Source organism: Erythrolamprus reginae, chromosome 2 (genome assembly GCF_031021105.1).
Source record: "Erythrolamprus reginae isolate rEryReg1 chromosome 2, rEryReg1.hap1, whole genome shotgun sequence".
Taxonomy (NCBI): domain Eukaryota; kingdom Metazoa; phylum Chordata; class Lepidosauria; order Squamata; family Dipsadidae; genus Erythrolamprus; species Erythrolamprus reginae.
The window spans coordinates 257,021,026-257,041,659 of NC_091951.1; the positions used below are offsets into that span (position 1 = coordinate 257,021,026).

Below are 20,634 nucleotides of genomic sequence, written 5' to 3' on the forward strand. Positions count from 1 at the left end.
AATTGTATAACACATACATATTTATTGCCTTCTCAGTTTTTATGATATGTGAATACTAAGTCACAATCAACATACAGTATCTCCTTCCAAACAAAAGAGAATAGAGTTCCTTACAAAAATGTGCTCTCACAGTTAGCTCTGTTGGTCAAGGTCACCAAGCTCCAATCATTACATTTGCTGGCCTAGAGTCATGATGGTGAAAATAAGTGTGGCTTTTCTACATTAACATGATATGTAAGTACTATAGGCCTTTATTTCCACCTGTTAATTGAGTTTTACAAATGTTACACAGTCTTTTTTCTACCTGTTTTAATAGTCTTTCTCTCTCCTCCTGGGGAGATCCCATGTTTTTGTCCTCTGCAATCATTTGATCTCGATGTTCCTCAAGACCATGGAGTTTTTCATACAGCTGTAAGGCCTCTTGTTTAATTTGGGAGTGGGTAATTTCCTAAAGACAGAATACATGCAAGTGGTATTTTGTATTTATACAACTAATAAAAGGTAATGACTAGGGACAATGAATTGATTTTGGCTTGCAAATCACATTATTTTATGTCTAACCAGCAAGTAGAGAGTCGCATAGGAAAGTTCCTGCCAAAACTGAGCCCTATGCCCATACATTCTTTAATAAAAGGCAAAAGATTTATATAATCTGAAGAGAAACCAGAGTATATTGACCATACATTCTTTATATTATATATATTCATTGATTCATAGATTATCCCTCCTAAATACTTCTAAACAAACAGATAGAACAAAGCCATTTTCTATCTTCACATACAGAGATATACACTCCTAATTAATATCTATATCCATTTTCCTATTTCCCATCTATTTCTCAGCCTTCTAAATCATTCTTGATTTCAGAACACATGTATTATCCAAATTATAATTCCCAATGTATGAAAATTACAAGGTAATAAAAGCAGCTGTCAAAATTATTTTCTGGTGAGATTTTAAAACTAATTGAAGTAATATCAAAGTTATAAACTTTGAAGTATCACATAACAACTTTTTAATAGAGTATCAAATGGGAAAATTCATAGAATAGTTGATACATACATATAAAAATTGTGGGAGTAATTGAACTGAAGACAACAAGTATTTAAAAAGTTACCCAAAGCTCTCTTGATTAGTATAATACTGTGGTTTAACATTATAAATTGAATAGTAGGAGTCTACTTAAAAGTTCCCACTTTAGAAATAGTTTGACTTTTATTTATTGAATGAGACACAACTGCATGAGTTTACAAGTCCCAATGGCTAAAGTCAGTCATTATGCTATGTAATATAGAATCCAGCCACATGGCTTACTGTTACCCAACAAAGGAAGCAAATAGTGATAATTTTCCTTCAGGAAACAATGATCCCTTCCAGTATTTTATGTTAAAATTTACTAAATGTATCGCTGAGTTGAATATAGTAATAGAATGAATAATTAAATAATATCCACTTATCCCAAGTTTTTGAGAAGGACTTGATAAATAAAAATGCCAAATCCATTCAAATACTTTGCTGACAAATCATAATAATAGAAGTAGAAAAGAAACAACTGGACAAAATAAACAAAATGTAAATACCTTCAAATAGCAATGGAATGATTATGGCAAAAGAAAGCAAGAATAGTACCAATATATTTTGCAGTGGTACCTCTTCTTACGAATGTCTCTTCTAATGAACTTTTCAAGATACGAACCTGGTGTTTAAGATTTTTTTGCTTCTTCTTCCGAATTATTTTCACCTTACGAACCCAAGCCGCTGCCGCTGGGATGCCCCGCCTCCCGACTTCCGTTGCCAGCCAAAGCGCCCGTTATTGCACCGTTGGGATTCCCTTGAGGCTCCCCTCGCTGGGAAACTCTACCTCAAGACTTCCGTTGCCAGCGTTTGTGTTAAAGAAGCAAGGTGAACGGAGTACTTGGAGAGACACTGAAAGGGTGTGTTTGAAGGAAGAAAAGGGAGGAGTGGCTTGGAGAGACAGCAAAAGAGTTTGTGTGAAGGAAGCAAGGTGAACTGAGTGCTTGTTTGTGTGAAGGAAGCAAGGTGAACTGAGTGCTTGTAAGGCACTGAAAGGGTGTGTTTGAAGGAAGAAAAGGGAGGGGCACCCCCTCGCCTTTCTTCCTTCCCACACACCATTTCGCTGCCTCTCCAAGCACCCCGCTAGCCTTGCTTCCTCCATCCACCCCTTTTCGCTCCTCCTCCGCGCCCTCCATTCGCCTCCCTTCTAAAGTTTGGGATTTTCCTAATGAATTTGTACGCATTATTCATTTTTACATTGATTCCTATGGGAAACATTGTTTCATCTTACGAATGTTTCTACTTACGAACCTCATCACGGAACAAATTAAGTTCGTAAGACGAGGTACCACTGTACATGCTTGGGGTGTAATCTTTAAACATATGGAGTCCCCATGAACACCAATGACATTTACAAAATCAATTTCAGTCAATGGCAAAAGGCAGCTTTACTTGGAACAGCTTACATCTTGGGACAATACTTTTAATAACATCAAGCAACAATATTCACCTTTTTTATTTACCTTACCCACAAAAAAAAATCAGGTATTTAAACTGTTTTTCACTTTGTTTATCCACCTAACTAGTCCTTCCCTTCCCGAGGATTAGATAGTATTCTGAAGGTAACAAACAGCTAAAATGAAACTAGACAGGGATTTTGACATTATTTTTAATTGTATGTAAGACATACAATCATCACATTTCAACTTATCTTTCCATTATGTAATGAATTTGAGAATAGAAAAATACATACTGCTTCCAGAACTTGTTCTTTCATATTCACAGCATCCATTTCTTGTTGTAAAGAAGACAATTCCTAGGAGAGGAAGTAAGATTTTCATATAATAAAAAACTGTTAAAGAGATTTAGTGCTTGAAAGGAACTTTGAAAATCAAGGCTTTATGGGCAGCCCAGTTATGATCATATTCTATATAAATGTACATATGTATTCACGGCATCCAATCTTATACTTGAAGTCACCCGTTTCTTTGCATAATTTAATCATTGGATTAATTCCCTCATCAACATGATCATCATCATCTTTAGATCCTCAGGACATGAATTATTTCAGTTTCCACCAGCCTTAGGCTGTGACTCTAAATGTAGATCTCCTAGGAATAATTATTCCAGGAATAATTGGAATAATTTCTTCTGCATTTGTAGATAATAAACTATGGAAATCAGTTTCCCTTTGAAACAGATGAACTCAAAATCTGAATGGGAATCTCTCCACATTTTAGGGTTTTTATTTGCTAAATGTTATAGTCAAAATTAATTTACTAGGTTCCTACACAGCTAAAATGAGATTCTTATAGAAACAAATATAAAAACATAAGGAATAATAGCTGTAATTCAGTAATTGAGTCAAGCAAAGTTAGATTATAACTCATGCTTCAAAATGTGACATTATTGTAAACGTTCTGATGTTAAAGAAAAACGTTGTCTCCTTAAAACTTTAGATTCATTTATCTTGTTCTGAACATTTTTTTTCTTGAAGGGGGTTAATCAAATATTTCATTCCAACATGGAGCTTTTCTACAAAGAAAAGCATCACACTAAATAATCATGCATGCCTAATGTGCACATTAGTCTTGCAATGGCTAGTTCCTCCAATGTGAGAGACAGCTACCAAGCCACACATCTATGGTCTCTTTAAAATAAGAAAGCATGCATCTGGAAAGAGACTGGAGAACTAAATGTATAAGAAAGAAAAAGAGGTTGGTAGATTCTGTAACATAATTTATGTGATAAAGAGTCAATCACACCCGTTCAACCTTTAAAAGATTAAAATCTTAGATTTGGCTGGAAGATATTTCCTCTGACATGTTGACTGAAGCTTCCAGAATTTTTTTTAAAAATTCCTTGGTCTGAAACTAGGCCGGCACATATCAAACTGTAAATTAGGGAAATATCAAAGACTACCTGCAAGAGCTTTTCATTTGCCATTTTCATTTCTATGTACTTGGTTTGATCTTCTTCCGACATATTTTTTATTATATTTTCTGCTGCTTGTTTTTCCTTCCGGATGTCATCTTCCACAGCTTGAATTAGTTTTTCTTTGCTGCATCACAAAAATAAATATTGTGTAAACCCGGTTCACTTTTTTTTAATACTAATTATTTTTAAATTTAGAACAGCAGTAAATTTTACACTAAAGAGAGTGAAAGCAAAAACAAAGCAATAACAACAAAAAGTAAAATTTTCCTTGATTTCTAATGACTTCATGGATTTTCTATGCAACATAGAAATGCTATTGTCAACTATGGGGATTTTTTGTTTTCAAGATTTTTTTAAAAAAAATTAAACAATATTATCATTATTTTAGCTAATATTTCATTAAACAATAAATTAAACAATATGTTTGGAGGGTTCTCTTGAGACCACAAAAAAAGGGTCATGAGGGCCATAATTTGCTTACAGTAACTAAAACACTGAAACTGCTGAGGTGGATTTGGAAGAGGACCTGACTATTAAAGAAAGTATGACAGAAATACCCGGCCAACGGTTTTAACCATTGGCCGGAGTTGCCTCAGGGGCGGGGGGCGACGGTGATGCAGCTCTTTTGAGCTGCGAACTTCCGGGTCTTCGGAAACCGGAAGTTCGGCTTCTGGCAGCGCGCCAATGAGAGCGCGCTGCCGGCTGGCTGAGGCGGGCCCACAGATCGCCCTATTTAAAGGGCGATCTGCATGAGACCCGCACTGGTTTTTCTTCTGAGCAAACACCCGCCCACCCTCCGCTATCACCAGTGTGTCCTCCAGAGGTCGCCTCGGGGCCGAATAGGAATTTTTTGCGGCCTCCCCTTTAGAGGCGGCCGTTTTTTCGCCTATTCCACACTGACGGGTGCGGATTGGTTTGGTTAGGGGGTGCGGTGTATTTAGATAATAAATAGGCCTCCCTTTGGTCATTGGGATTTGGCAGGTTTGGGGCGGAAATGGGCAATTAGATGCAACTGCGCATGCTCCTTTCAGGGCATCATTAAAGGGTGATGGACCGCCTCTCTCCAGGAACTAGAGGTTCGAGCAACGTCGGGGATTGGAGAGAGGATGTCCATGGGAATCACCGGATCCAATGTCCCACGGGGATTGGAGGGTGATCTCCTCCCACACGCAGAGGTGTGGCTAGGATCCAGGTGAAGGTGGTACCTTCACCTGGTTCAGCAAGGAGTTATTGCCCAATGTTGCCAAAGAATGTTATGGTAGGAATTTCCGCCCCGTTAAGTTTTGGCTCTGCAGGTCCTTAGTTTGTGTTGAATTAAATATTCAAATTTATTTATTTAAAGTTATTTAAAGTTATTTAAATATGTTAATTAATAAATGACTCTTAATTAATCCACAATCCATGTCTCAGCGTCGTTACTCCGCCTCCGGGGGCAAACAACATTTCCTTACACTGTTCAGACCCTTATTATGAAGCTCAGCTACTATTTGTTATCTGTTTTTTCTTGACCTTTATCTAAAATCAAGCATATGCCTGTTTTCTTTTAAAAACAAAATTTATAGACAGGCTATGTTATGTGCCAGGACTGATTTTTTTAAAAAAAACCTGCTAGTAGCAGTCATCACCCCATTAAAAAATGAAGAACTCTAACTTTCTAGCCTTAGCTCTTTGTATCCAGTGCAAAGTTTTATTGAAAACTCTAGATTAGTGCGCCCTCATCTTGCAATTTAATGTCATAAAACTGCACAGATCATATTCAAAAGTCTTCTTGATTGGTTGAAAGGCTCTTAAGCATAGAGGAACACAAATAGTCAATCTTTTGCTAAAGGTGTCCTGCACTTTATTTTAAACTTCCTCCCTGCTAATTGGGTACAAAGGTTGCAGCCAAGTACAGAAACATTACAACTTCCCTCTCGTCTTTTTCAATCATAGGATAATATGCGAGAATGATATTCCGAAGAAAAATTAAGAAGGTATGTTATATACAAATAAATCATGGTACAATTGTGTGATACTAAAATTTCCTTCATTGTGTGTGTGTGTGTGTGTGCATATAATGTCTGGTTCTGATTTTTTATGAAATTCAGAAAAGATACTGAACGATTTATGCTTTGTTAGAAGTTGTATTTAACTCTACTGTTGCCTTGAAATTGTACTTTGCTTTTAAACCACTTAAAACATAACAAAGATTGCTTCGGCAATAAATAGCAAACCTTGAGAAATTGCCTATGCTTGATTTTTAAAAAAAAATATGGCTGAAGCCTGAAGGTAAGATTGAGAGATGTTTTCACCACGAAACTTTACCGCAACCTTGGTTTTGTTTCGCAGGCTACCGCACTGTATAAAATAAACATCTTGTTAACTGTATTTTTTATCAATCTTTGAGAGATTTATGCACTGTTTTTTATAAAGAATGGTCACATAAATTGCATCATGACAATGAGAGATGACTCTCTGCTTTGTGCTGCCCTTTAAAGTGCAACCATTTTACAGCTCAGTGGGAGCAAAAAGCAATGCTCTTAAATTATTGAAGTTGCATTTAGAGAATATTTGGGTGGGTTTTTTTGTATTTTATAAAAATCTACAACAATATTAATTAGATGAATCAATGCATTTATATGAAGAGTTTGTACTTTTAGCAAGTGGACTTGGCATTCTTTGAATTCTTAAAAATAATAATTGCTGTTTGGTTTGCCAGCTAAAGATGCTTTAGAGAGAAAATCACAGATACTTTGAAACATTGAGGGAGCACGTTTCACAGGCTTTTTCCTACCTAGTCACATTTTCTGTAAGAAAAAAAAAACACTCTGAAATTGGAGAGACAATTTAGAAAGTTCTAGGCCAGAATTTTGCCTCCTCTATATGCATTCTGCGTGGGGTTGATTTGTCAATCACCTTTGCAAAAGTTTCTATGTATCATTATTCAAAACAAAAGGCAGAATTTGGGAATATGGGAGTATGAAGAATTACTGTGTGCATCTCTCTGTGTAGGTATTTGAGTATGTGTGTGTTTTTGCTCACATCATGCACAGTATCTTATCTTTTGTAAAGTCAGAGTAAGCGTTTCTTCCATACAGTAGGTCATCAGATAGTTGAATGAATGATTTAGGGATGAAAACTTTAATTTCAATGCTTTAATTAAACTCTAAGAATTCTATTCATTTATTTTGCTCTGCAATTGACTTTCGTATTATGGCGACAAATCATGACCCAAAGAACAAATAATAGCTCCTTAGTTTTCTATGTTAAATCCTCCATTCTTGTTACTATTTGAATTATATCAAAAATTAACAGATTTTGAACATGAAGCTTGCTTGGCTCCTGATACTGGTTGCAGGTCTTCATTATGTCAGTACTGAATGCAGTGATACATCTCAAACTGTAAGTTATCATTGTTTAGCTGTTAGCTCCCAATTTCTAATTCGATGAGAATGAGATTTAGATACAATAGAGCTATTTTTATGATGCTATGCAGTTTAAAAATGTTTTAGAACATGTATAAATTTGTGATATTTATAAAATATAATGATCACATATTTCTATTAATACCTAATACCTAGACCACTCCTGAGCACATATGTTCAAGAGTGGTCATTCCACCACTCTTGAACATATATGTGCCCAGAGCATGTCACACAATCCATACCAAAATTAAGAAATGCTTCTTCAGAGTGTTAAAAAACCCCATTAGAGAATATTTATTGTAAGAGATTAGAGCAGTGATGATGAACCCCAGGTGCCAAAAGGACGCACATGCATGCAATAGCGGCATGTTTTCCCACACCCATAATGCAATGCCCTCCCCCTGGGCATGTGCACATAACCCATACACACACTCCCCCCCACACACATGCACACAGGCTTCACTGAAACTTCTGGGCTTCTGGTAGGCCCATTGGGCCATTTTTGGTTCTCCTTAGGCTTCAGGAAAGTATATAACAGTACCACTGGGACTATTTTTTGTATTCAACAGGTTCTAGAGGCTTTCCTGAAGCTTGGGGAATGCAAAAATGGCCTCCCCCACCCTCTGGAAGATCCAAAATCAGCTGTTCAGTGTGCACATGCATGCTGAAGCTGACACAGGGCAACACCTTATGTGCCCTCAGATATGGCTCTGTGTGCTACCTGCGGCACACATGCGATAGTTTCGCCATCAGGGGATTAGAAATTCAATATAGGACTGAACATTTTGTAATACAGTGATACCTCGTCTTACGAACCCCTCATCATACAATTGCGATTTCGCTGAGGCTTCCCCCGCTGGGAAACCCCACCTCCGGACTTCCATTGCTAGCGAAGCGGCGGTTTTTGCGATGCTGGGATTCCCCTGCAGCATCGCAAAAACGCAGAAGTCCGGAGGTGGGGTTTCCCATGGAGGGGAGCCTCATGGGAATCCCACCAGCACGAAAACGGATGCTTCGGCTGGCAAAAGGGGTGAATTTTGGGCTTGCACGCATTAATCGCTTTTCCATTGATTCCTATGGGAAACATTGTTTTGTCTTACGAACTTTTCACCTTACGAACCTTGTCCTGGAACCAATTAAGTTCGTAAGACAAGGTATCACTGTATTCAGATTCAATTGCTTCAAGTATCATATTTTGCTGAACATATAGTGTCCATTATAAATCACAATGACATAATAAACAGATCTGGGTCATGATGTATTTATTGCAGAAGATGCTATTATATACCACATTTGATTTTCATGAGATGAAATCAGCCCAAAAAGTGAAGAAGCATTCCTGATCATGATATCTGATGCAAATAATTAACAATTTAAAATGGTCACATGGGCATGTTGGTATGATGCATATGTCAACATGTGGTGTCCCTTGCATCCTTTGCCAGCTATGGAGATTTTTAGAATGAAACAGCTCCTTATACCAAAAGATAATTTTCAGTCTAGGTTACATGAAAATGTCACATGCATTATGTTTCCTACTCCATTACAGAAAGCTTTCTAAAGACTTTGGAATATGGAAATTTTAAAGTATCCAGAATCAACATTCCTTCTTGTATACAGTATACTTGGAATAAAAATATTCATAACTAGAAACAGCTTTGTTTCTGATTTGGGTGGTGTTTATTTTGCTGTTCTCTGTTGCTACTTTTCTAATCTTGTTGGATTTTGTTGTCACATGGTTCTTTATTTTATTATCTAAATTACATGAATTTCTGTTTGAGCTGACAGTCACTTTTTAAACAACAAATATTATAAAGATTTGTAAAATATTTTTGTGAATAATTTGTTATGGTATTTAACTGTTTTTTCCCATTTCACAGGTAAATTGTCAGGAAGTGGCAAAAAACCATGTTTCTGTTCCTTCTAACATAAACAAAGACATTTCTGTGTTATATCTTAGTTGTAACCATATTATTTTAGACAAGAATGACACAGCAATGCTGTGGCAGTACAATAATCTCTCAGAACTGTATTTGAACAACAACTCTATTGTCGTTGTTTCTAATTACAGCTTTGTAAAACTTTTAAAGTTAAAAATTCTTGATGTCAGTAACAATTATATCCAAACAATTGAAAAAGCAGCATTTGCTGGTTTGAATGAATTGCAAATTCTGAATCTACAAAATAACAAAATTACAGAATTAAATCCTGATGTATTTGCCGGGCTAAAGAAGTTGAAAGTCCTAAACTTAGAAAACAATTTTTTAAAAGTTTTTGATGTTAAGGGAACAGTTAATTTAATATGTATTCAATTAAATGGAAATGTGACTTCTTCATGTGACCATCATTGGCTGAATAGCTCTATTGTGATAACTGGTAGGTCAATATATATTTAGTCTTGATTGTTTTTCCATTTCTAAAAGTAATTTCAGAATCGCTTTCTGAAATTCCTAATTTGGGAACCAAAAACTGTAAAAGAAAACTGTATATTGGAACAGGATAAGATACTTGGCTTATATACAACATTAATGTGATTTCCAAACAGCTGGATTGGGAAATGAGCTTATGTAATTGAGTTTTTAAATTTATTTATCATGAATTAATTTATGCACAATGCTAGTATCTTTGAAAGTGAAACTAAATATTGGCAAGACTCTTTGTCTAATATTGCAGGACCTGGTTTGGGATCATTCCAATCACATATGAAGCATTTAGGCATGGTTTAACACTTGTTAGCATCCCCATATGAAACTAAATATAGTCCTCATATTTTAAAGTATTTGAAATAGCAATTTCAAGAGTTATCTGTTTATCCAAGTGGATTAGAAAAGAGGTTTGCACAGCGAATCAGAAATATATTCAGAATAATGTAATTTACTAAAATAACTTTGATACTTTAATTAAGGCTATCTACCAGATCTGAGCTGGAAAAAAAATCAAGGGGACCAGTAGATGATAGCATAGAGAAAAAATTAACTGCTGTTATCTGCTAGTTGTTCAGGGTTTTCCAATGCAGATCTGATAATCCTACATTTCAGTATCTGCTTATAAGTGAGTCACTTTGGAGTTCTAAAGAATATCCTTCTAAGAAAGCAATTAACACAATTTAAACAGATAAGTAACACAATAATATACCTGTTGTTCTGTTTTATAATGATAGTTAAAACAGCATATTCATACATTTTTACTCAGAAATTGTTTTCTTTGGATGTCCAGTTTTTGTGAGATACTGTACATTACTAGAATTGATTTTTTACTACTATAACATTTTCCAGATGATTATCTAATGAATTATTCCATTACTGAAGCTGACAGTGATGGATTATATTTTTGAATTAGCTATTCATTAAACTTAGAACCAAGAAAGTGGCATTTCACTACAAAATTCTTCTGATATATGCAAACCAGTTGTTAATGAGTAAGATCAGTAAACCTGGACAGCATTTTTTGAAATTCTCAAATGAAGTTTGCTTTCTGTGCATGAATGCTAAATATTTTCTGTTGATATGTTTATCTTGTTATCTGCCCTAAAAGACCACGGATTTTGGTTTATTATGTTACATACTATTTACTTTGCTTCACTCTGTCAATCATATTGTGCTATCTCATCCATTTTTTACATTTATAAACTAAACAATATTTTAATATAAAAAGTTTGTCTTTATATAAGAGTGCAGGCCAAACATTTTAATGCTGATACTGAATATATTTACAGAAAATCTGAACAATACTACATGCCCTATTCCAATTACTTTGGAAGAATACCCTAACAAGGACCCAAATACATTAAATTATAAACAAATGGGCATATGTGGAACAAATGTCTCACCTTTTACTACTATTAATATTACCAATGGTACTACATGTAATTATACAAATGGACCAGCACATTCAGGTACATTTTAATTTAAATAAACAATTAAGTGTATATTATTATTATTATTATTATTATTATTATTATTATTATTATTATTATTATTATTAATTGGATTTGTATGCCGCCCCTCTCCGCAGACTCAGGGTTTTGGAGTTTTAAGTGTATAAAATGTCATTAATAATATAATTTATTTTGATTTTAAATATGACTTAGGCAGGTACCAGAGATCTATATAGAAAGTCAAGATTAATCATTAATTTATTATTACTTCAGTTGAAATTCCATATGTGATATTTAAAAGTACCACACTAGTTGACAAGTTTAATAAATAATAACAATTACAAAATAATAGTCAATTAAAATTACTTTAAATGTTTACAGCAGTTATATCTTTTAAAAAAAATTCAATAGGCTGCTAACCTAAAGCCCATATTTCTCATAAGGAAGAGGACTGTTTGCTTAATCAGATCAATAGACATTAACAAATGGCCTCTGGAAATCAAACAATTTCTCAAAATGTTTGTGTAGAACAGAGAGTTACGGAGGATGACTACACATTACAAATACTTTATTTCAACCTGCAGGTATTCAGCCTGTTGGCAAAAGCTGGACTTTTTTGATGGGTGTCCTAGCAGTTATCCTCAGCACTACAGCACTGATTATTGCTGCTATCAAATTTCCGACATGGTACCGTTATTTAAAAAGCTATAATCACAGACGCCTCCAAGAAAAAGAAGAATCTGAGATGTTTGAAGAAACGTTCACTCCTCAATTAGGGATACCCCCACAAGCATCAGCGACTAATGAAGAAGAGTCTATAGTTGTCTTTGAACAATTCCGTCCATATATTCCAGAAGATGAAGGATTTATTGAAGACAAATATATTGATCCATAAATGTTTACCATATATATTATAGACTGAAACTATTTCTATTATTAACACAGAATTGTGCCCTTCATTGTCCTATATATAGGACAAAAATACACACACACAATCTGTGTTGTCATTGATCAATTTCATATGATCTAAACTTATTAAGAAAAACATTACAACTGTGATTTAGCAGATATTGATATGATGGATTTCTAACGCAATGAATTAAATTTCTGTGGTAATTTATGACATTTGTTTTATGATGCCTATATTATTTGCATTTATTTACATAATTAATCTCTGAGGGAATGGGAGTTTAAGAAATAGCAATTATAAATAAAAATTTGCATCCAATAATAGAATAGAAAAATGTGGTTGTGATTATGAAGTAGCTCTTATTAAATGTGGGATAATTCAGTGCAGTCAATGGCTTCTGAAGGGAGACCACTGGTTTTGTCAATCTGCTCTCATCTACTGTACTGAATTATCCCACACTTAATAAGAGCTACTTCACAATACAGTATTTATACCAATTCTTGTTACTGTTGCTTTTTTAGTGTGGTAAATATGCAAATTATGAAAGGCTTCTTCAAATGTTTGAAAATATACCCCGGACAAACTGGAATGCATATGAAAATTCCATTCCACATTTTTTTAAAAAAAAATGTATTTAGGTACTTACCTCTGTCTTTCTGTAAAAATAATGTCTATGCTCTGAGCTTCACGGTCATTTTGAGCTTTTAACTATTAAAAAGACAAAATCATTATAATATCACCATATAAGAATGGAAACTGCTTTGGTCACACTAATGGATGATCTCTGGTAAGCCTGAGATGGGGGTCATTCCTCTATCTTGGTGCTACTTGACCTCTCAGTAGGTTTCGATGCCATTGACCATGGTATCCTTCTGGGATGACTAAGGGAGCTAGGGTTGGGAGGCACTATGCTGAGATGATTTTCATCCTCCTTCTCTGGTCGTTCACAGTCGGTGTTGCCAGGGGGACAGAGGTCGACCTCTAGACCCCTTGTTTGTGGGGTGCTTCAGAGGTTGGTCCTCTCTCCCCTCCTATTTAATATTTATGGGGTGAGGTATCAGCAATATGCTGATGAAACTAAGTTGTATATCTCCATCCCACATTAGTTCAGTGAAGTAGTGGATGTAATGTGCTGCTGCCTAGAAGCTGTGAGGGTCTGGATGGGTGTCAACAGGCCCAGACTTAACCCAGACAAGACCGAATGGCTGAGGGTACTGCTTCCTAAAGATTGTATTGACTGTTCATCCTTGGCTCGAGGGGGGGTAGGGGAGAAATTGTCCTCCTCAGAACAGGTTCACAATTTGGGTGTCCTCCTAGACCTATAGCTAAGATTAGACCAACATCTAATAGCTGTGGCTACGGGGACCTTTGCATGAGTTCATCTGGTGCACCAGTTGAGACCCTACTTGAATCAGGAGGTTCTTCACACAGTCACTCATACCCTTATCATCTCATGGTTGGATTATGCAACACACGCTACATGGGGCTACCCCTGAAGAGCATTCAGAGACTACAATTGGTCCTGAATGCAGCCACGCGAGTGGTTATAGGTTCACCTAAATCCATTCACATTACACCAAGCTCCACTGGCTCCCTATTGGCCTCCAGGCTCAATTCAAGGTGTTGGTTATTACCTTTAAAGCCCTACATGACTCAGGGCCGGGTTATCTCTGAGATCGCTTCTACCTCATAGTTCCCAGTGACCAGTAAGATCTCACAGATCTCCAGGTCCTGTCAGCTAAAAAGTGTTGGCTGGTGGGCCCGCGGAGAAGGGCCTTCTCTGTGGCTGCCCTGGCTCTCTGGAAACAACTAACTCTGGACTGACCCCATTCTATTGACCTTCTGGAAAGCATTGAAAAACTGGCTTTTCTGCAGGCTTGGGGCCGTTGATCTCACAATTTTACAAGGTTCGGCTTGAATGATATGTATATATGTGATTTTTAAACTGTTTTCTTCTTACTCTTTTATGATGTTTTTAAATGTATTTTATATCCCGTTGTAAGATGCCCAGAGTCCTAAGGGAGTTGGGCGGCATAGAAATACAATCAATCAATGCAATAAATAATACCAATACTAAAAAGAAACATCAGTTTTATGCTTACCAGGTTATAGTCACTCATTACTTCCTCCATATCAGTATTTGTGTTAAGTTTATCTACCAACTAAATCAATAAGAAAAGTTAATTAATCCTTTATGTAATCTCATATAGGAACAAAATCAAAAGCATTATTGCTTAGCATAGTTACTGTCAAATCTGCATTGATCTGAACTAGATTAGAGAAACAATAGTTGGAATGGTATTTACAAAGGCAATTCAAAATTGAGCCCAATTTTCATGCTGCATGATTCAATCTAAATATTACAAATTATTTATGAAACAATAACATACCATATTGTAGTCTGCCAACTGTCCTTGAAATTCTTTGATTTCACTAGCTAAAGATTCTGCTCTAAGAGCACAAGAAAATACAAGATTATTACAAAGTCTAGCAATGAATGGAATTTAAAACAAGCTCAGCAGTACACGTCCAACAAGTTACTCACAAATATGAATCCACTAAGAACAAGTGTATTTATAGATTCTGATTTGCAATTTACCTTTTTTCATAGGACAGATAGACAGAATTCTCCTGGTTATACATATCAACTTCTTTCTGAAGTTTATTGATTTCTGCAGTAAGCTCGTTTATTTTGCCTCTATAAGAAAAGAAATAGACGATCATCTTAACATATATACTGTAATCTTTGGTATTGCTGAAATTTCATATAATTTTGCTTGAGGTTGTACTTGAGAGAACCAAATGTAGTAAAAATACCACTCCATCTTTTTCATCTTGACAATAAAGGACTAAATAGAATGTGTACTAAATTGGATTTTTTCTGAGACCCGCAGTCCTGATTGTAATATTAAAATAGTTAGGATTTTTAATAGGGTCTTTTAAAATGTCCATATCAGTGTTCTGAAATATGAATTTAATATACAAGAGGATATATTTATCACTGACTAATTTGACAAAACTGTATTATTTTAGGGTAAGCTGGTTTTTCCTAGAGTAAGAACTATTACAGGTTTTGTATAGATGTCTTTCCAAAAAAAAGAGAGATGTTTTTATAGTTATCAATTCTTTCCCATTACAATGGTAGAACTATGGAAGTAGAAGGAAGTCTGCTTTAGGCTTAAAAATATGCAAGGAGATCTGGTATGGAGTATAGCCACTTCACTATTTATGTAGTAAGAAAATGATGGTAATTTAAAATGAGCTAAAAAAACCTAGCTTTAAGCAAATGGAAGGCAAATCATATAGTACAGAAAAAAAGCAAATAAAGTATAGCTGCTATAATATTGGCAAGAGTCTATTTCATTTCATTAAAAAATGATATGTTGAGAGAATACTGTAACCCTACACCTCACTCATTCAGATCTTAAGAATGTTCCTCTTGATACTACAATTTTTTCAAATGTGGAAAAGTATGCAACATTTGAACCAATACCATCTCATCTAACTAGTGATAAATTATTTCACATACCTAAGCACGCCAAGATAATAGGATTTATCCATAATTTGTCTCTGTGGACCTAAGGAAAAAAATATTATTCTGATATGACAAAAAAGTTTAATTAAAAATAGTGAAATGATTCTTACAAAACAACAAAATTATCATATAGAAAATTTATTCACTAATCACAAAAAATGTAGCATTTCCCTCTCAAAGATTAATGATAATATACTATCTATAAAATTAGAAAACTACTGTGTTTCCCCCAAAATAAGGCCCGGTCTTATATTTTTGAGAGCTCCAAAATAAACACCAGGGCTTATTTTGGGGAAAACACAGTATAGGCACTGGATATATTTGCTTTATTCTGGCTAACAGAATCTAGATTCAATCTAGCATTGATGGTACTGCTTATTCTATATTAAAATCTACATTATTTTAGTCTTTGTTATAGTCAACTAAATGAATTGTACACTGCCCCATGGTAGCCACAGCCTGTAACTGCTGGCTCATCCTAGCCAGCTCACTCTGGCTAGCTTGCCCCGAGCAATTTGTTTTGGGACAACTCACCCTGCAGGAAAACTAGCCATGGGTGAAATTATTGTACTGCAGCGCTAGGGCCTCATTGCGGGTCTGGCTGAGTCCAGCTGCCCCTTCCACCTCTTTGTCCTTGTAGAGAGAGTTGTCCTGCAACAAATAGTTTGGGGTGAGCTGTCTGGGACAAATTGTTGGTGACAACCAATGGTGGTGAGCCAGCCAGAGTAAGTCAGTGGTGGAGCACCAGCTGCAGTGAGCTGGCAAAATGTTCTATTGCATCCTCTGGAACATGAACGTATAAACATTCATAATAGTGAAGGAACCTAATATTTTGACTAAGAAATAATTATAAACTGTCTAGCCTCCCAAGGGGGAAGGAGTCAGTAAAAAAGGGGCAGACAATTCCAGAGGAATGGGTAGCAAATAAAAAGGTGTGCTTGTGTGGTCTCTGATCACGGTAGACTATAATTGAGAGAATGTGTGAGAAGTCTAGCATATCAGATCTAATCGTGGGCAGATGTTACAGACAGAATATGTCTCGGAAGTATCTAGATCTCAAATATTGAAAGCTATAAAGATGACAACCAGCATCTTACATTGTACCCAGAAGCAAATAGCTATCCGTGCACTCTTGGAGTAAAGTTGTTGTTTGAATACTTTAATATACAGTATACCATTTGTTGTCTGATCCACTGCCTTCTGGACCTATCAGACCTCCTCTGAAGTAACTATGAAGGTAGCTAAATTATATGCAATAACAATTGCTGCAAGGAAAACATGGATCTAACGGAATGGTATCTTCATTCCTATTAGATTAGATATTGTTGTATATTATATTAATTATTTAACTTTTCAATTTTCATTTAATTTTTACCTTGTGATGGTTTTAACCTTTGAATGGAAATAAAAAGATAAATGAGGTTAATATTTTTGTACTTTCATATCTCAAAGTACCTTTTATTCCTGTTTTCATTCCACTCAGTCCTTGCTGTGTCACTGGACGGTCTGCAACTTTAATCTGAGAGGACAAAACCACACCAGTTCCTATGGATCCACCACGTGTACCAGGTCTGGATGTACCGGGGGGCATCTGATACAGAAATCAAAATAAATAGGAAAACATAATTAAAATAGCACTCTCAAAGAACAGGACAGCCAGTTTGTTCCAAATGGCAACCTATGAATAAACAGGCTAAGGTACTGAAATTTTAAAAAATGCATAGCTTTTAATATTACTGTATATAAAACAGATTCTTTAACGAAAGAGTAGTTATAGGCAGGCAAAGATTGTGTAAATGCAAAGATGTATATTGGCTTTTATACTGTGGGATATAGCTAGTGCATAAAGAAGTAGTGAATTGAAAAGAATTTAAGATCCTACTGTTCATATGATTAAAATGATTTCTTCAAGAACCTCTTCAGGATACTGTGATAACCCATTAAACTAAACAATTTGTTTGTTAAACTATGGTTATTGAATACACCATAATTTGTAGACCACAATTCACAAATCTTGTTGGCAGGATTCACATAACACCCAACCAAAGACAAAAAGCATACCTATTCCTTACAATTGTCAAAGTACTGCTTTAAACCTTTATGTATATAGAATAGAGTACTATGTTAATTAGAGTGGTAGCCAATATGACACTAGAGAGATAAAGCTGTATCCCATCCAAGCCCTAACCAGGCATGGAAGATTCCCACAATACCGGCACACAATTAGCTACAGGGAGGGTATTTCAAAGTAATCTCCTTGACATAAAAATGTAGAACGGCCTTAATACATTTACGATGTATCAGTGACTACCATATATCTAAATTGGAAAGGGAAAGTTCTGATTACTTGGTTATTGAATATATTAACTTACCCCTCCACCAAGTAATGCTGCAGATGGAGGTCGTAATGAGGATGAAGGCGGCCTGGCACTCAGGCCTATTCGTGAAGAAGGACGGGCTGTAGGAGGTTTATTACTACTCGCCATTTCCACTCTTCTTCAAATTTCTTTCTAAAAAAAGACAATCATATTTTATCTAGAATCCTCCTTACTAGATAACTCTGATCTGTCTAATAAGCCAATTATTTTTTTAGAAAATAATAACATGCTCTCCATATTTTAAATAAAAACCACAAATCTTGGATATGTGCAATAAAGAACAACTTTTGGAAAAGAAAGGTTTTCTCAATTGCATTGAGAGTAATTACTAAAAGGGACAATGTTAAAAATGAATTTAAAATGGCACAAATTGATGAAACAATGCACATTAATGCTGATCTTTGGGTACTTATATAGTGACAATTATAAATCACAGGGGGTCAAAATGATAAAACATGATTTATTAAAGGAGGAGTATACTGAATGAACATTTTTTAAATTATAAGTGAATTTTACAAGATGTAAAATAAGCACTATTCAAAGTGGTTATTTTGCATCTTGTATAATTCAGTGTAGCTGGCACTTAGGTTTGCCATAATGATAATAGTTTGCATTATTTCTCTACTGTTTGCTATTTCTCAATTTTTCAGGAAGGGAATTTGACATTATATCACCCTTCCTGGAAGGATTTTTGGATTTATTAATGGATGTATTAAATCCTTTCATTCCCCCTTCCCCTCTTCAATCAGAACGAAATGTCTTCAATGAAAAAAACAATAAAGTCCAGTTCCCTTTTGAAAAGCATCTTTGGGACAACTAGAATAACAGTTAAAAACATTAATAGATCTGTCTTTTTGTTGTTTTAAATGTAAATAATAAAGTTTTTTTTTAAAAAAAGATCTGTCCCAGTCAGAACCAACCAAGAGAGAGCAGGGTCAACAGACCAATGGTAGCCCAAGCTTATCCAACCACTTTGTTTACATCTTCAAGCGGAACAAATGAAATGAGTTCATAACATTTTATCTTGACAATAGGAAAGTCAGAGCCCTCTCACTTCTCTTGTTAATTCTGCTGTGGCTGGCTACAGATCCCCAAATTTGAAGGGATGGCAAGACAAGTATGTATCTACTGAGATGGGGTGCGGTGGGAAGTGGCTCTTATACTTCCAGTTATCCCATACCATAGAAAAATATATCCATGGGACCAGATAACCATTGAGGAAGAAAAATGTGTGAGGGGAAGTTACCTTCCCTTCTGTTAACCTCAGCTATATACCCAGACCTGTGACAGACCAACATGTAACCTGGGGAACTACTGTATACTTTTTGACAACATGTAGTTTTCTGCAAACTGACTGGGCATATGTTAAAAAGCACCCTAGTGGATTAAGCATTGCAGAGATTAATCCACTAAGTAAAGGCAGTTTTGATATGTGTGGGGGAAAGTGGGGGTTCAGCTAAAGAGCCATTTGCTTCCCTTATCCTTCCCTGTCAACGATGCTTGCAATAACAACAAGATCTGCTCCTTCTCCAGTGTGGCAAGAGCCAGCACACTTTGGTTATGAACTGCCCAAAGTCACTTGGGATTTGGGTGGCATACAAATCCAAATCCATCCGTCCATCCATCCATCAATCAAGCTAGGGTATAAGCCTGACAAAATATAATTCCTTTGGTGAAAGTTCTTCAATCCAACAGAATGCTGAGATAACTAACAGAAAACCTGCAGGTCTTCTGAGCTGCCATTAGCTGATGATAAAGGTGTTTTTCACTGAGCTTCTCATTTGGGAGAGAATTATTCTGCTTCACTGCCATTGCAGTAGAGAGATTACAAATTTGGTCACAAGTTCTTTAAGTTTACATATATTCCTGGCAGTTTCCATACTGGATTTTTTTTTAATCTATCTATCTATCTATCTATCTATCTATCTATCTATCTATCTATCTATCTATCTATCTATCCATCCATTCATCCATCCAATACACAATACATATTGAAGAGAATAGACATGTAGTAATATATATAAAGAAAAGGATAGAAGAAAAGATATAAAAATAGAGAAGATATATGAAAGGAAGAAAAGATATATGAGATAAAGGAGAGACAATTTGTATGTTATTGCAGAAAACGCCACGGTATAGCTCAGCTTTCTCAAAGTGTGGTCTGAGGATCCCTGGAGGTCCTCCAAGATCCCTTCCAAAGGGCCATGAAATCAAAATTAGTTGCCATCTTATGGTGAAAAATAATACAATATTCAAATCACATCAAACACCTGTGAGAAGGGGCAGTGGTAGCGAATCCATTGATTTTATTTTTCAATAGTAAATACAGGTAGTCATCAATTCATGTCCACAACTGAGACAATTGCTAAGTGAATTTTGACTCATTTTACAATCTATCTTGCCACAGTTGTTAACCAAATTGTGGCAGTTGTGAACATGGTAATGCGGTTGGTAAATGAATCTGGCTTTCCCATTGACTTTGCTTGTCAGAATGTCACAAGTTGTGATCACATGACCTTGGAACACTGCAACTGGTAGAAATATGAGTCAGTTGCTGAGTGTCTGAATTTTGATCTCAT

At 35.6% G+C, this 20,634-nt stretch overlaps 2 protein-coding genes across 4 annotated transcripts in view; one reads left to right on the forward strand and one right to left on the reverse strand.

The window, feature by feature from the left end:
- The window catches only part of IFT74 (intraflagellar transport 74), a 42,785-nt gene that overhangs the window by 21,450 nt on the left and 701 nt on the right, over positions 1-20,634 (reverse strand). For all 3 annotated transcript variants that reach the window (XR_011558296.1, XM_070742482.1, XM_070742481.1), the window contains exons 2-11: positions 18,050-18,187; positions 17,133-17,268; positions 15,672-15,720; positions 14,742-14,840; positions 14,533-14,593; positions 14,245-14,304; positions 12,789-12,850; positions 3,937-4,075; positions 2,768-2,830; positions 305-448 (exon numbers count right to left, since the gene is read on the reverse strand). Coding sequence is in view for 2 of the 3 variants with exons in the window: in XM_070742482.1 (XP_070598583.1) it covers positions 305-448; positions 2,768-2,830; positions 3,937-4,075; positions 12,789-12,850; positions 14,245-14,304; positions 14,533-14,593; positions 14,742-14,840; positions 15,672-15,720; positions 17,133-17,268; positions 18,050-18,163 (927 nt within the window). In the remaining variant the exon portion in view is untranslated. The remainder of the gene's footprint in view (positions 1-304; positions 449-2,767; positions 2,831-3,936; positions 4,076-12,788; positions 12,851-14,244; positions 14,305-14,532; positions 14,594-14,741; positions 14,841-15,671; positions 15,721-17,132; positions 17,269-18,049; positions 18,188-20,634) is intronic.
- Positions 5,753-15,012, forward strand: LRRC19 (leucine rich repeat containing 19). The gene is made up of 5 exons (XM_070742483.1): positions 5,753-5,924; positions 7,246-7,332; positions 9,236-9,731; positions 11,071-11,250; positions 11,817-15,012. Exons 1-5 carry the CDS (start codon positions 5,898-5,900, stop codon positions 12,125-12,127), a joined length of 1,101 nt encoding a protein of 366 aa, XP_070598584.1. The 5' UTR covers positions 5,753-5,897; the 3' UTR covers positions 12,128-15,012.